Source organism: Orcinus orca, chromosome 16 (genome assembly GCF_937001465.1).
Source record: "Orcinus orca chromosome 16, mOrcOrc1.1, whole genome shotgun sequence".
Lineage (NCBI taxonomy): Eukaryota > Metazoa > Chordata > Mammalia > Artiodactyla > Delphinidae > Orcinus > Orcinus orca.
The window spans coordinates 24,783,240-24,799,204 of record NC_064574.1 but is presented as its reverse complement, the minus strand read 5'-3'; the positions used below and the strand labels follow the sequence as shown (position 1 = coordinate 24,799,204).

General features: G+C 54.5%; 2 protein-coding genes across 16 annotated transcripts in view; one reads left to right on the top strand and one right to left on the bottom strand.

Moving 5' to 3' along the window:
- The window catches only part of MYH7B (myosin heavy chain 7B), a 41,096-nt gene extending 38,467 nt beyond the window's left edge, over positions 1–2,629 (top strand). For all 9 annotated transcript variants that reach the window (XM_049698884.1, XM_049698882.1, XM_049698883.1 and 6 more), the window contains 8 exons: positions 33–148; positions 595–991; positions 1,066–1,191; positions 1,276–1,446; positions 1,538–1,642; positions 1,725–1,820; positions 2,273–2,410; positions 2,486–2,629. In XM_049698884.1, coding sequence (XP_049554841.1) covers positions 33–148; positions 595–991; positions 1,066–1,191; positions 1,276–1,446; positions 1,538–1,642; positions 1,725–1,820; positions 2,273–2,410; positions 2,486–2,497 — 1,161 coding nt within the window. In that variant the 3' untranslated portion in view covers positions 2,498–2,629. The remainder of the gene's footprint in view (positions 1–32; positions 149–594; positions 992–1,065; positions 1,192–1,275; positions 1,447–1,537; positions 1,643–1,724; positions 1,821–2,272; positions 2,411–2,485) is intronic.
- An 85-nt stretch (positions 2,630–2,714) lies between these two features.
- Positions 2,715–15,965, bottom strand: part of TRPC4AP (transient receptor potential cation channel subfamily C member 4 associated protein) — a 102,915-nt gene continuing 89,664 nt past the window's right edge. For 3 of the 7 annotated variants that reach the window (XM_049698894.1, XM_049698892.1, XM_049698891.1), the window contains exons 10-19: positions 13,956–14,087; positions 11,806–11,864; positions 10,127–10,228; positions 8,861–8,944; positions 7,714–7,804; positions 6,499–6,639; positions 5,801–5,967; positions 5,070–5,182; positions 3,852–4,058; positions 2,715–3,647 (exon numbers count right to left, since the gene is read on the bottom strand). In XM_049698894.1, the coding sequence (XP_049554851.1) occupies positions 3,562–3,647; positions 3,852–4,058; positions 5,070–5,182; positions 5,801–5,967; positions 6,499–6,639; positions 7,714–7,804; positions 8,861–8,944; positions 10,127–10,228; positions 11,806–11,864; positions 13,956–14,087 (1,182 nt within the window). In that variant the 3' untranslated portion in view covers positions 2,715–3,561. Of the gene's footprint in view, positions 3,648–3,851; positions 4,617–5,069; positions 5,183–5,800; positions 5,968–6,498; positions 6,640–7,713; positions 7,805–8,860; positions 8,945–10,126; positions 10,229–11,805; positions 11,865–13,955; positions 14,088–15,965 lie in introns of those variants that run through there. The other 4 variants (XM_004272757.3, XM_004272755.3, XM_049698893.1 and 1 more) reach the window with 3 other exon arrangements.

Genomic DNA, 15,965 nt, shown 5'->3' with positions numbered 1-15,965 from the left:
CCACCACCATACTATCTGCTCTGTATCCCCAGGGGGCCCTGGAGCTGGAGGAGACCAAGACTCTGCGGACCCAGCTGGAGCTTTCCCAGGTCAAGGCTGAGGTGGACCGGAGACTGGTGGAGAAAGACGAGGAGTGCACTGACCTGAGGTGCGGGGCCGGGCTGTCCCTCCTCCCCGGGCCGACAGCCTCTCCCATCCCAACCACCTGAGAGCAGAAGGGCAGGTGATGTTGGCTGAGCCCCACTGTGCGGGGGACTGGCACAGACACCTAATGCCCCCATACCCACGACCCTCTCAGGTGGGGACTATCGTCCACAGTTTGGAGGTGAACCTCGGAGAGGCCAGAGGACTTGCCCAAGGTTACACAGTGGGGGTAGAGCCAGAGTTCAGTCCCTGTCTGTCTGCTCTGGGGCCTCACTCTTGCCTGTGAAATTGCTCTGATGGGCAACAGGCAGGCAGACACAAGGGGCTTGAAATCGGGGAGAGATCAGTCACTTATTCCCCAACTGGCTTCACGTCTCCAGTGTTCCCTGCGTGTCTGTAAGCAAGTCCCTCGCAGGCCACGACCCCTCCTTTCATCCCTCCTAACTACAGGCGCAACCACCAGCGGGCAGTGGAGTCCCTGCAGGCCTCCTTGGATGCAGAGACTCGGGCCCGCAACGAGGCGCTACGGCTCAAGAAGAAGATGGAGGGCGATCTCAACGACCTGGAGCTGCAGCTGGGCCACGCCACCCGCCAGGCCACGGAGGCACAGGCCACCACGCGGCTGCTGCAGGCCCAACTCAAGGAGGAGCAGGCGGGGCGGGATGAGGAGCAGCGGCTGGCGGCCGAGCTCCACGAGCAGGCACAGGCCCTGGAGCGGCGGGCCGCCCTGCTGGCTGCGGAGCTGGAAGAGCTGCGGGCCGCCCTGGAGCAGGCCGAGCGCAGCCGGCGGCTGGCGGAGCAGGAGCTGCTGGAGGCCACCGAGCGCCTCAGCCTCCTGCATTCGCAGGTGAGGACGGGGGTCACAGGGACGCACGGGGCGGGGGCCTGAAGGCCGACTCTAAAGCCCTGCCCCCCCCGCAGAACACAGGCCTCCTGAGCCAGAAGAAGAAGTTAGAGGTGGATTTGGCCCAGCTGAGCGGGGAGGCGGAGGAGGCTGCCCAGGAAAGGCGGGAAGCTGAGGAGAAGGCCAAGAAGGCCATCACCGACGTGAGGCTGGGCCGGGACCGTGGGGGCCCCGAGCAGAGCCCGAAGGGACTTTGACCCCCGACCACGCCACCTCCTCCCGCACAGGCAGCCATGATGGCAGAGGAGCTGCAAAAGGAGCAGGACACGAGCGCACACCTGGAACAGATGAAGAAGACTCTGGAGCAGACGGTGCGGGAGCTGCAGGCCCGGCTTGAGGAGGCAGAACAAGCCGCTCTCCGTGGCGGGAAGAAGCAGGTGCAGAAGCTGGAGGCCAAGGTGTGTGCGGCCCTCCCAGTCCCTTGCCCTGCAGGGTGGGCCACCCGAGGGCAGGCTGAGGGCACCAGGCCCACTGGCTGGCTGCTCGCAGGTGCGGGAGCTGGAGGCCGAGCTCGACGCAGAACAGAAGCAGCACGCCGAGGCCCTCAAGGGGGTACGGAAACATGAGCGCCGGGTCAAGGAGCTCGCGTACCAGGTGGGTGACCAGGTCCACCTAGGGGGGCAGCCCTGGAGCTGGCCTGGTTCGGGAAAGACCTGAATCCCCTTTGCCTGCCCAGGCCGAGGAGGACAGGAAGAACCTGGCTCGCATGCAGGACCTGGTGGACAAACTGCAGAGCAAGGTCAAGAGCTACAAACGTCAGTGTGAAGAGGCGGTGAGTGCACGGGGGTCTGAGGATGCCTGTGGTCACCCAACTTCTACAGCTGGCCCAGGCTCTGCAGCCAGGTGGGATGCCAGCAGCCGGTCAGGCCTGCTCCATCGCTGGGCCGTGGATTCCCCCGTGTTGGCTTAGTGTGTAGGTTGGGACAGTGACCCCACTACCCAGCGAGAAGACACGTTTCTAACAGCTCCGGCAAGACGTGAGACCTAGCTCTGTCTCTGAAGGGACCGCATGTGCCTTCCCCTTCCGGCCAGGTCTGGCACACGGGCACCTCTGGAAGGAGTGGCTCCCCCCACCCCGCTTCCTGCTGTGGGTACTGGCAAGGGGGAGGAGGGCCGCGGGCAGTGGTGGTGGAGCAGAGGTGAGGACCCGGAGAAGCCATCCCCTTCTGGGGGTGCTGACCCTTTCAGTGACCAAAGGGTGAGCGGGCCTGCCTGTGCCCCCAGGAGCAGCAGGCCAACACTAACTTGGCCAAGTATCGCAAGGCCCAGCACGAGCTGGACGACGCGGAGGAGCGGGCGGACATGGCGGAAACCCAGGCCAACAAGCTGCGGGCGCGGACCCGGGACGCCCTGGGCCCCAAGGTGAGGAGTGGTGTGGGGCACCCACCCTGCCCTCCACGTGGGGGGCAGCTCACCCAGGCACCCCTCTCCCCTTAGCACAAGGAGTGACACCTGAGCCCTGGGCTCTGAAGAGGGACACCTGCTGTTTGCCCCACCCTGATCCTCTCCTCTCCATCCCTGCTGGAGCCTCGCCACCCCAGGCTCTGCTACACCCTGAATAAACGCCACGTCTGCAGCTCCTACCGGGTTCCTTCTCATTCTTTGGGGTTCAGGAGGGGAGGGGAACACGTGGTCTCATGGACAAAAGTCAGGTCCACATCAGTCATTTAAAATAAATTCTTTAATAGTCTCCATTTAATTGGTTTATTTGTTGTTAATAAATTGGCAACACACGGAGGGGCCGAGGGTATGCTCCCAGGCAGGCTCCTGCGCGGGGTGGGCTCAGGCAGGAGATGCTGCCCTGGAGCGGGGGGCCCAGGCACAGCCTCCCTGTGCTCCAAGGGATGGAAAGAGAAGGCCCCTCCCACTTCTGGGGGAACCCATGAACACAGCGGCCAATGAGCAAACAGAACCAGAGGAGCTAAAGGAAAACGAGGGAGGAAGGGAGGGACAGATGGGCAGGCTTGGGGGAAGGTAGCGTTCTCTGGTGTCCCCCACCCCTGCCCAAGGGCTCAGAAGCCTTTGCCTGGGTCCAAAGGCCAGGGCAAGCTTGGCTCACAGATTGGGGGAGGGTGCCCTTATCTCCCTCCCCACCCCAGGACTGACAGCCAAGAGACCGGGCAGGAGCTCAGACAGAGCTATTTTTAAAAGTCCCTTACCTCTGGGTGGGCCGGGACCCCAGGGTTCTGAAGGAAGGGTGGGCACAGTGTCCCTGTCCTCGTCATGGAGATCTTGAGGGAACTGAGGCTCCCCAATGACCCGGGGCCCTCAGACCCAGGGGCCAAGGGCTTCTAGACGCTCCCTCCCACCAAGCCTGTACCTGAAGACCTGGGGCAGGCGGAGAGCAGCAGGGAGGCGCGGGGTGGGGGACAGGACGGGACAGGGCAGGGCGTGAGGCACACGTACCCACGCTCACCCGCGCTGGCCCAGGCCCAGCAGCCTCCCAAGGCCTGGCCCAAGATCACTCCTCGGTGAAGTCCCTGTCTATGTCCATGTAGGGCTCCTCGATGTAGCTAACAAGGGCAGAGGGTGACTGGCGGTCTGGGTTCAACAGGATGGACACTGTCTCTTTCCAGTATGAGAAGCTGATGCAGGAGCTCTGGGCAAAGAGAGAGGGGCTGGGCGGGCGCCTGGGGGACCCGGGTCGAGCCCAGCACCCCGTGGGGAGGGCCTTGGTAAGGGGACAAAGAGCTGCCTGCCACAGGGTCCAGGCGGGGACCAGGGACCCCAGATGCCCCTCCGAGGGGCCCTGGGTCTGCGTGCCCGCAGCCCGCCCGCCACCCCTCAGGGGTGGGGCACTCACGTTCTCCAGGCAGGTGCTGTCCTTGTCCTTGTGTAGGTAATGCTGCTGCCAGAAGCGCAGCAGGTTGTGGAAGTTGTTGAGCAGGAAGCCAGGGTACTTCTTGCTGTGCTCCATCCGCTGCAGCAGCCGCAGGTACAGGGGCAGCCGCTCTTTCCGTCGGGCCAGCATCAGGATCACCAGGCTGGTGTTCAGGCAGCTGACATTCTCCTGCAAGCACCAGGCCATCCAGGTCACGCACGTGCCGGCAGCCCCAGGGGCCCCGGTGGAGCAGGGGTGCCACTGGGCAGGGAGGACGGTGTCCCTGGCGGAGTCCAGGGGCCATGCACTGCACTGCCCCTGCAGAAAGCTGACAAGAGGACTGGGGAGAGGAACGATGCTGGCATCCTGGCCCAAGTGCCTTCCTGGTCCCTCACCCCACGCCCCCATCCCCACCCTGGGATGTTTCCGGTGGGAACGGTGTCATCAGTCTAGTTAGAGTCCACTCTTCCTCCAGAATCAGCTCAGGCATCGCTTCTTCCCAGGAGCTTCGATCCCTGGGGCGGCGGGGTGCACGCATCAGATGCAGGTGTCTCACTCCGCTTCACTCAGCACTAGACAGGCAGCTTCCTGAAGTGTCTCAGACTGTTTCGTTCACTGTGCATCCCCAGCCCAGGGTCTCGCCTCAGTAAACGTTAGATGAAGGAATGAAAGAACAACCTCTGAGTATTACCCCCATTTTAGAAAAGAGGGGTGTGAAGCTCGGAAAAGGGTCAGCTGCACAGTTATCTGTTGAAGGAGGTGGGAGTCAACATCAGGTCCAACCCCAAAGTCTGCACAGGAGGCTGGGCTCGGAGAGCACTGAACTGGGATTCAGAGCTCAGCGCCCATCCTGACTCTGCCCCAAATCATCTGTGACCTTGGAGCCTTGCTCCCTCCCCAGGCCCCTTCTGTAAAATGGGGCACTGATCCTTATTGGAGAAAAGTCCTCAGAATAGCTGGGAGGGTTTCCCAGGAACCAAGGGATGGGTCTCAGGAGATGTATTGGGTTGGCCCAAAAGTTTGTTCAGTTTTAAGTAAAAAGACACATTTTTCATTTTCACCAAGAACTTTATTGAATGTATTCATTAACCAAACGAACTTTTTGGCCAACCCAACACTTCTAGGCTGAAGGTGGCTCTGGGATGAGGGTAACTGCTTCCAATCTCCCTTTCCCTGTGGCAGGTCTGCAGAGCCTCTCACCTGGGTCAGCGTCTGCACGTGGATGATATTGATGAGGCGGAAGAGGAAGGACATCTGTGTGGGCACCTGGGATATGTAGGCAAGCAGGCGGCACTCGGACAGGACCTCTGCGACTAGGGACAGAGAGGCAGAGGTGTGAGCAGCAGGTGTGGAAGCTGGTCTGCGGTCAGGCCCAGGGGCCTGACATCCAGGCTTCTAGTCAAGCCCCCCTCGGGCTCTGACTCTGAAGCTGGGAGCCCCCACTGTCAAAACAACTACAGAAAGTGCTGGCTGCAGCAGGAACAAATCTCCAGCTGCTCTGCCACCCCGGCTAAAGCCTGCGTTCTCACTAGAGCCCCTGCCAGGAGTTTGCTTCCACCTTTGCCTTCGGTCACATTCGGGGCCCGCCTCTCCCAGAGGCCCTCCCCAGTCTTCACCACGTGGGGGCCTCTCATCCCAGGCAAGCCCAGGCCAGGAGAGGAAGGGTGTGTGTTGTTTTTTGCATTTTGCTGGAAACAGTTTTTTTTTTCCCACCTGCCATTAAAATGTCACACATGCTCATCAGAGGAAGCATGGATGATAAAAGCAAAGCCAAGAAAATCACCCTGAGAGCCACCGCCTTGACCCCAACCACGTGGGTGTTTGGTGCAGCTACTTCCAGACATTTCTGTCTCCTTGCTAGAGGCTGGGCATCTGACACCAATCGCAGCCACACTGGACCGATTCACCTTGGCATTACGGCTTTTTCTTACCTTTCATGTCCACCTGGTTTTCGAATCGGTCCAGTGACAGAGTGACGCAGCGCACCAGCATGTTGGAGTCCACCAGCGAGCTGTTGATCTGCTTCAGGAACACCTGGAACTGGAGCGGAGGCTGGGCTGACGGGGGTGGTGGGTTCTCGGCTGGAGACGGCCAAGGCCTAGGGCGTGCAGTCACTGCAGGGGGTATCCCCGTACCCTGGCCCAGCTGTTTCCAACAGGAAGACTGAAGCTCGGACAAACCTGTGCCCTGCCCTCACCACCTAATAAGCAGTCCCAGCAAAAGAGCTCGACTCGGATCTTCTGACACTATGTCCAGTGTTTTCTGCACTGAAGGGTCTACTGTCATTTTTACTTCAACTTGTCTGAGCTGGGTTTCTGCCACACACATCCTGTGAGCCTAACACACCGGGCCCAGTCCTGCCCTTCTGGGGCTCATCATGGCACCTGGCACACTGCATCAGACCCATTTCCAAGCCCACCTGCCCACAAGCGGCTGGGACTTTCATCCCTGTGTAGATCCCAGGGTCTAGCACAGTGCCCGGCACACAGCAAGGGCTAATGAATGTTTGTTGACAACTACCCGCTGACTCCCCAGGACTCTCCAACTTAAAACCAGCACCTGAAGACTGGGCTCCAACATAACTTCTGGATGATGTGGCACACCCCACGGAACCATGGGTTAGACTTACCTTTGCATCCGTGTTGATGTATTTATTAAATCTCTTGAATGCATCAACATTAAACTTCATCAGCTCCCCCAGGAGGTCAAAGTAACTCTGGAGCACATCCCGCGACTTGCACTCACTGTCCACAATGCAGTAGAGGATGTGCTGGGGGTGGGAGAGGACAGGGTGAAGGCAGGAAGGCGGCTGATCCCAGGGACCAACAGGCACATATGGCTGCTGCCCCCAGGCTGTGCTCATCTAAGCTGCCCACCGCCAGCCTCCCCCAGCCCTGGCACATAGCTCAGACCACGTGGCATTAGCTTTGAGCAAGCATCCAGGTTGATGGAACCTGCTCCCCTGTCTAGATTCTCATCTGAGGACGCTGGTGGCTCCCAGGGCAGGGCTGGGCCTGACACACCTCACCAGGAAGTCGGGTGTGGGGGGAGGTTGGGCTATGTAGCCATCACCTCTCTCGCTTGCCCAGGTCCGAGCTAAAGTGTCTACAAGACGGCCAGGCTCTCCAGCTCGCAGGGAGGTGGCCGTCTCCAGAGGTAACACTGGCCACTGCCCGAGCACTGAAGCCATTCAAGTGAAGCACAGGGTTTAAGAACACGAGACACGTTTTGACCCCATGGTTTGTCTTTATGTTAATAAAAGAAGAAGTTCACACTAAAGTCAGTGAACTTTTATCAAGAACATAAAGCAATTTATTAACTCCTTGAGAAGGTTTTCTATGACAGTTAAACTGTTTCCTTTTTCATTTTTATTTTCTTGAAGTTGTATATACCAATTTGGATCAGTTCTTTTCCTTATGGATTTTTATAACAATGCATGGGTCAGTTTCTTATTTGTATCCTTTTTTTTACCCAATTGTAGCTCTGGACATTTTGCCCTACCTCCCTTCGTAAATTTTGCTTTTTCTGGAGGCCATTTTTCAAGAAAGGGAAATGAACTTTTAGTCAGCAGCAAAATATCCTCAGGGTCAAAAGGCCTTGCTGAGCAACTTTACAGACTCCTGTAAGCCTCCATGGCCACCCCCAGATCCCTCAGTCACCCGTTAGGCACCCATGGGGAACCCAGAGTTGACAGCTATGGGGAAGTACCAGGGCGATCTGCACTGGCATTTTATGATAAAGAGATCTGGTCTGCTCTGCCAGCTGTCTAGGTCTCAGGACAGGAAAGCAACACATGGGGCTGGGGAGAGGGACACCCGACACCCTGGCTCCTCCGGGCCATTACCTCCAGAAGGCCTCGCTTCAGCAGGAACATCTGGTCTGCATAGGAGGTGGTCCCTCGGAGGAAACTCTCCACAGCCCGGGCTTGCCAAAACCTGCGACCCAAATGTTGACCCCTGGCCCAGGTGGCTAAGGCTGCCCTCTTCTGGCCCATGTTCTATTCACCAAGGGGCTGGGAGATGTCTGCTGCCTTTTCATTTATCCAACAGACATTTACTGAACGTCTATCTACTAGGCATCGGGGACACATCAAGGGTCCCCATCCTCAGGGATCTGATGGCTCAGGGGGGAACAGTCCTCCATGTGGTTCGTCTGGAAGGAGCTGTGTCTTGGAGAAGGCAGCATCTAGGATCAAAGGGCTGGCCCCGTGAATCACGTGTGAAAACACACTCTAGCCTCTGCCCCTTCAGAGGAACAGGAGGACATGGAAGCGAGGGGCCGGGAATGCATGAGGGAACCCGACAGACGTGTGGACAGACCACCGAGCTCACTTCTGATGGGCTGTCCTAGAGAAGAGGTGGCTGATGTTGACTGACTGGCCCCGGAGGGCAGAGCTGGGATCCATAAGGGGACGTCAGGACAAAGCAGGTTGAGCTGACAGGGGACCCTAGGGGATGGAGCCTACTGACAGCTCACACCCACCCTGATGGAATGCCTCCCTCACCTGCTACTGCTGTCTGCAGCCTTTAAGACTCAACTTAGATGAGTCTAAGGAACTGAGGTGCCCTCCCTGTCCGCACCCGCCCCACCAGGCTTTCCTTTGCTCCCACGGCTCCCGGGGCAGGTCCTGGCTCCGAGCCTTTCCACACTGCAACCCTCACACAGGTTTCTTTTCATGCTTGTTTCTCACAACCCAGGCAACTCCATGTGGGCAGGGGCTGTAGCTCCCATTTCTCCCCCACCTGTCCAGCACCAGCACAGAACAGGTGCTTGGTGAATGCTTGGTCAATTCTTGAAACACACTGGTGGCACGCAGCAGAAGCTAGTGAGTACGTGCTGAGTCAACACAAGGGAGACGGCAAACTCCCTCTCCCTGACAGTAACCAGATGTCCGGGGTAGAAGCTGGTGACTAAAGAAGGTCATTCTAACAGCTAAAGAAACACTTGGCTCCTGGGCCCTCAGGAGTGGCAGGTGCGTGTCCCAGATCTACCTGAAAGATGACTCAGCTGGCTCCTTCTTCATGACCTGCAGCAGACGAGTTAATAAGCCCCTCTTCCCATCACACACCAAACTCCTGAAATAAAATACACAGGGACATATTGGGGGTAGATCTGAGAGGCTGACAGGGGCCAAATTCCACTTGGCCGAAGGACTGTGTCTTGGGGCCCTGGGGTTGGGTGTCTCTGCTGGGGTAGGTGGGTAAAAAAGCATGGTGACATTTCCAAACCTACAGGATGTCCTCCTGCTCTACCTGGGTCCAGAGCACCCTAAGGACTCCTGCAGTCTCACAACTGAATAGCCAAGTGCATTCTCACTACATCTCAGGGCAGCTTTTCCTGCCCAAACTCACTGACAAGTGATCAGAGGCCAAAAACACAACCAGAGTCACACAGGGCTCAGAACTGCTGGAGAGAGGGCTGCTTACAACAAAAGTGGGTTTGAAATACCATGACAGAGTCTAGCAGATGGGGCAAAGTCCGTGCCAACAGGGTGAGGCAGGGAGTACCCTGGGCCCCAGGTTCAGCTCCAGCTGGCCTTGGACAAGTACCTGAGGCTCTGGGCCTCCGCTTCCTGGTCTAGGAAGCAAAGACAGTAAGTGAGGAAATGACTCAGGTTGCATTATCGGGGAGAGAGGGCCAAGCAGGCAGGGATTCTAGGTCCTTAAACTCCCCCTTCAAATAGAGCAGCTCTACTATTCACCCACTACAGGTGTTAGGGTGGGACTATATTCACTTTCATTTGAACAAAGATTTCTGCTACTTTAAAAGTAAAAACAAACAAACAAACAAAAAAGGCTGGAGAATTACAACTCCTGTTGCTGGATACAGTCCTCCCTCCCTCCCCTGACCCCTGTGAGCCTGTGACTTCCCTGCTCCGCTCTAGAAAGTGAGGCAAGTATAACCCAGCTAATGGGACTTGGCAGAGGGCAGGAAAGGAGCATGTCAATGAAGCTGGGTGACAAGGGAGACAGCAGAGTATATATGACCTGTGGGAGGTGACCCGAGCCCCTGCTCCCCAGTCTGTAAAGTGCAGGTGACGACGGCACTTCCCTCCAAGGGCTGCTGCGGGGCTCCAATGAGATAATGCAGGTGACGGGAGGACAGTGCCTGGCACACAGGAGCTCTCAAGACACTGTAGCTACACGTGAGTGAGAAAGGACAAGTACACACACCTGTGTGCACCCATCTGGGAGCCCTGGGACACGCAGGAAACCAGGGTGGGCTGTGGGCCACAGATGCACCCCAGCCGTGCTCACCTGTCAGTGTTGAGGACGGCTTCCACCTCGGGGATGTTGGCCTTGAGAGAGATGGCGCTGAGTTCATTCAGCTCTTGGTTGTTGAGCAGTAGATACTTGTTCCTGAAATAAATGTGTTGGAGGTGGTAAAGGACAGGAACTGTGGCTGCCACATCAACACTGGGCTAGTGCCCTGCCCATTTGCTGTGGAGGGAATCCGAGAAGCCCCGGGGTACCCGCCCCCAACGCCACTTACCCCGAGCCAGCATTCTGTGGCAGGGCACACAGCCCACTGCTCTCAGGCTGTGGGAGTCTCCCTGGCCCCAACACCCACCCTCTGCCTGCCACGTCCACTAATGAGGCCCCTTTCCTTAGCATCTCTAGGCCTTTCTTTTGCCACTGAACATTTCTATTTAATTTCTCAAAGGCACTTCCAACTCAGTGATGTCCAAAACAAACCCATCATTTTACTCAAGACTGGCCCTGTTCCAACATTCCCACCAGGAGGCCTGAGTTGGCTGTGACACTCCCTCCCTCCTTTCCCTTTCACATCCAGGCCTCTCGTCACCCAAGTCATGTGGACAGAACCAGCTTCCTAAATGGTCTCCCCACAGGAGTCAATCCCACACACAGCACCCAGAATAATCTTCAGATAACTGGAATCTGATCATGTCACTCCCATGAAAAATGCTCCCACATTTTCGCACTGCTTTAGAATATATAAAATCCAAGCCTGAGAACATGACCCATCAGATTTAAGAATCTGATGAAAGCTAGGGGCTCAATTCTTCAGGGAAAAAAGGACACATTCAGAACACATTGGTGCCGTTTTTCAGGGCTGACATACTTGCTGGAGCTTGAGGCCTTCAGACAGAGAACCTCTCAGAGAGGATGATCAACATGATCCAGACAAAAGCTGCAAAGTGAAGGCCCCTGAGGTCACATGTGTCCCCAGGCACGTCCTGTCAGCTTATACAATATTTGAAACGAATATAAACCAGCACTTAAAAATCAGGACTTTTCACATAAATCTTAATTTCTGGCTTTCCTTGGGGGAAAAATTCAGAAGCTATGCAACACTGGGCCTTGTTTCCTGTACACCAACAGCTGCTAAGAGCTGAGCAGTGGCTGCCTGTGTGTTCCAGCTCACCAAGGTCTCACCAACGCCAAGGTCAGCTGCCATTTACCCCTCCCCTGCACTTTCCTTATAGCAGAGAATCATTCTCCAATACATCCTCCACCAAACGTTGGACAGTAAAAATAAGAGGGCAGAGTGTGTTTCAAGGAAAACAGGGGAGAGTACATCTCCTTGTACAGGTGAAGAATATTCCATCTGCTCAACATGCCAATACTCAGCCCACTTTGGCCATCTGAGGTTCCTGCTGGCCCCTGCAAATAGCCAAGCTCCTGGCTCAGAGGGACAGACGGCTGAGAGCTGTATTGACCCCAAGGGTAATAAGGGGGCAGCAACTTCCGCACTCACTTCCAAGGTGGCTGTGGGGCAAGGGGAAACTCAGTGTAGGGCCTGCATAAAGGATGGGCTGCACAAATGGCAGCCCTGATCATGGAAGTGCAGCCCCATGCGGTTGCCCTGAGGTGAGAACGGCGCCCAGGTCCTCCTGAGCCGAGGTGAGCGGTTAGACGAAGGGAGAAGAAAAGACAACGAAACAACTCTCCTCCCAGGGATGGCTCGTACTTACTCATGGTGGTCGCTGAAACTCTGGAGGAGCCTCAAAAACTGAATCTTCAAGGTGATGTCCTAAAATACATGTGCATCCTCGATGTTAAAACCACAGTCACAATGTTCCAAAAGAAAACAAAAGGCTCTGGTGACAGCCTGGATGTCACTCTGCTTCTCTAGCCCCTGTCCTCGTGCACAGTGAGGACTTCTCTTTAGTCAGAAAACCCTTTGTCCACATGTGGCCAACAGGAGATTAAGCTAATGTAGACCCTTCCTGTTAAAAACATCCCAACATACTGGATAAAAAACAACTGAAATTGGGCTTCTCCGGTGGCACAGTGGTTGGGAATCCACCTGACAATGCAGGGGACACGGGTTTGAGCCCTGGTCCGGGATGATCTCACAAGCTGTGAGGCAACTGGGCCCACACACTATAGCTACTGAGCCTGTGCTCTAGAGCCCGTGAGCCGCAACTGCTGAAGCCCGTGCACCTAGAGCCTGTGCTCCACAACGGGGGAGGTCACCACAGTGAGAGGCCCGCGCACCGCAGGCCTCTGCTCACCGCAACTAGAGAAAGGCCCACAGTCAGCAATGAAGACCCAATGCAGCCAAAAATAAAATAAATTAATTTTTTTAAAAAAGTCTTAAAAAAAATAACTGAAATTATTTTAAATGTGAGGCTAAGTTCATAGGAAATTCCACTAGAATCAGAAATGAAAGGACCGAGTTCAGAGCAGCGAGCAGAAGAGCTGATGGTGGCAACTCCGGGTGGGTGGAGAAGTGGAAATGAGACTTATTCGGGCCAGGGCTTGGGTTTCAATGCTCTGCAGGGACCAGACAGAACCTTGGGCCCATGGAAAGCCTGCAGAATGTAAACATTTGGTGAAAAAAGGGTTAGAAAAACCCCACCTACCAGCCCAGGGAGCTGGTAAATAAGCCTGTCTCTGCCAGGGTGCTGCTGGTGGTGGAGGGGAGCCCCCAGGTCCCCAGGAGGACCCTGGGCTCATACTACCAGAGTGGGAGGGCAGACACTCAAAATGAAACCTTGCCCTGGGATGCTGTGCCCCCTGAAGTACCTGGCAGACAAAAGCCAAATGTTCTATAGGACTACTTCCAGGGCCCAGGCTACACAGGTACTCACAGGGAAAACAAGCTCCCCCTCCCCCGAAGGTGACCTTCTACAAACAGTACAGAACACAAGGCAACACTCCACCCCGAGGCGAGTCTGAAGACTCAGACACAAGTAGCTCCCCATGAGCAATCCAAAAAATACCATAAAAAAGTATGTTATGAATGATTAAAGAGGTAAAATTAAAGACAGAAAATGCAACAGAAGAACAAAATATTAACATAATGAATAAAAGACCACGTAGCTTTTGACAAAGATCCAGACAAAATGTCTAGAAATGCAGAATATATTCACTTGAAATTAACTTAAATGGATGTGCTGAAAGGTAAATCTGACAAAGCCAAGGAGAAAAACAGTAAACTGGAAGATTCGGCACTGAGGAAAGTCCCCAGAATGCAGCTTAGAGACCAGGGAGGACCCGTGTCACTGGGCCTGGTGGCCGTGTGGCACTTTCCCCCTCATGCTGAGAGCCGATGATCTTTCTTTTGCAAGAAACAGAGGCTCAGAGATTCAGTGACTTGTTCAAGCTCTCCCAAAAAGCTGAGTGGCACAACAGGGCTCCTGACTCCCAGTTCAGTGCTCTCTAGGGCACCGTGAGAAAGACCGAGCAAAGGTGAACCCTTGACCCTTAAAAAAGAGAAAACCTCCTAAAGCCCTTTTTGGAGGCAGACCACTGGCGTGGTTCTGGAAGGCAAACCTACTATCAGTGGGTGTAAATTACAATGGGATAGAGAACAGAATGAGGAAAAACTTGCTGTTCCGTAGCAGAGAGGGTAGCCCTGTCTGGAGGAAAGTGAGTGCCCTGCCCAGAGGTGAACAAGGGAAGGCTGGCTGGAGGGCCTCAAAAGGGATTTCTGGATAGGTGAAGGGTGGGGGTTAGATCCTTCCCCAAGGTGGCTTCCAATTATGTGGTTACACAGGCTATGACTTTCAGTTTCTGCTCTACTCTCAAAGAATGAAATTTCAAAGGGCCAACAGCAGTTCTTGAAACAACTACTTCTGGCAAGCAAAGCCCATCTGTCACCAGGGTCCCTGCTCACCGGGCTACAGTCACAGTTCTGGTTGTGACCGTGGAGGACAAGGGCAGATGCTGAATGCTTCCTCCAAATCAGTTTGTCAAACAAATTGTTCAGCCCAGGGATCAGCTTGAACTCCGCAATCATTCTGTGAACCTGGATGGGGCAGGAAGGCAAAAGCATTAAGACAAATGTGCTGTGAAGGCCTATCAAAGCCTGGGCAGGTAGGTACCATGAGGCTTCAGGACGAAGAAAGCATTGCTGAGGCTTAAAGAAAACAGCCACACTTACTCTACCCTCACCACCACTCCCGCCACGCACAAACATACTTTTAAACTCTCTAGAAGGAGACATTAATAACTGGTAAAATTAGATGCTTCATGGGAGAACCCTGAATGTTCAGGATCAGAGGGGAGAAAGGCTTCACTTATACTCATTTACACCTTTTAATACAGAACTATGTGAATTACTGACCTATTAAAATAATTTTTTACATAACATAAAACAAAACTATTACTACTTTTCAGGGCTGTTGTAAGGATAAAGTCAGAAAACATGTCTAGTCCAGAGCACAGCCCCAGTACTTACTAATTCCCATTTTACAGAGGAAAGGAAAGTTTAGCAGGACCGATGTGGCCAAGGCAGGGGTGGAAATGTCACCCTAACTCAGGTGTTCTGATCTGAAAGCCTGTCCCTTCCCCGTCCACCACAGGCTGGTGTTTATCTTGGGAGACCAGAACTTGACAGTGCTGTGACTCTGGGCAACATTCTTCTTTAAGCCTGAGTCCCTTGATGGAAAATGAGGGCTGATGAACCTATTGAAAGGGCTGAATGAGGTAATGTGAGGGAAGCTCAGGGCCTGACTTACAGGAAGCGCTGGAAAAAATGACTGTTGTATTGATTATTTTCATTAGCACCAGAGGGATGGAACTTATGACATTTGGTGAGCATTTCCAGTCTAGTGATTTCAACTTAGCCAAGACTGGTCAGAGAACCTGGCCCAAGTGCACAATAATAAGGTCACTCCAAGGAGGAGCCTTCTGGGGGACCTGGCCAGGGAAACTGTTCCCCCTGCTGTCCTGGTCTAGGCGGGGTCTGTGAATCCATGTTCCCACAGTGCCTAGCACACAGTAGGAACTCAGTTAATGCTGACTGTGCAAATGAGGACACACCAGCATAACACTGGTTCTCAGGAAGGCAGGGTTCTGAGGCCAGCTGATGGTCCCTCCCAAGGAAGTGGAGGCTGTTATCACAGTTTAACTAAAGACCACAATGATTCATAGAAACTTGGTAACAGGAAGGCTCAGAGAGCAGGGAACTGCCATGGTGAGGGGACAGAAAGAAGAGTCAGGGCAGCAGAGTTTAAATCCTGGCTCTCACGATGCCTGAGATGACTGAGAGCAGGGCCCTTTTTTGTATCTTTGTTTTCACAAGCATCAAGTGGGGTAGAGGTCACCACCTGCTGTATAACTTACCAAATAACCTCAAATTCAAATATGAATGACGATGAAAGTGCCTCAAAAAAGAAAAAGCACTCAACACAGGTAAGATATTGTGACTAATATCTTTTATAAGAAATATATGCCATATTAAAGGAAGGAGTCCCAGTGCTGTGGACATCAGGGCAGGATCTCATCCAGCGTCCTGGTTTTAAATGCCAACCACAGGGTGACGACGCCCAAAGTTATACCTCCAGGCCTCTCCTCTCCCCTAACTCCAGGTGCAGGTAAGCCAAGTGCCAATTCTAACAGACACCTAAACCTAACTTGTTCAAACTGAACTCCTCCCCTTCCTCCCTTCAGACGTCTGCCCCTCCAGTCCTTACCCACCAGTCTTAACCATGTCAATAAATGGCAAACCATTCCTCCCACCTGCTTGGAAAGAGGTAAGGAAGTTACCTTTAACTCCTCTCTCCCCTTATGTCCACATCTAACCTATCAGCAAATCTTACCTGTTCTACCTTCAAAATAGATCCAGAATGCAAGCACCTCTCACCACTCCTGCCACAAACATGCTGGTCCTAGCTACTGTGAG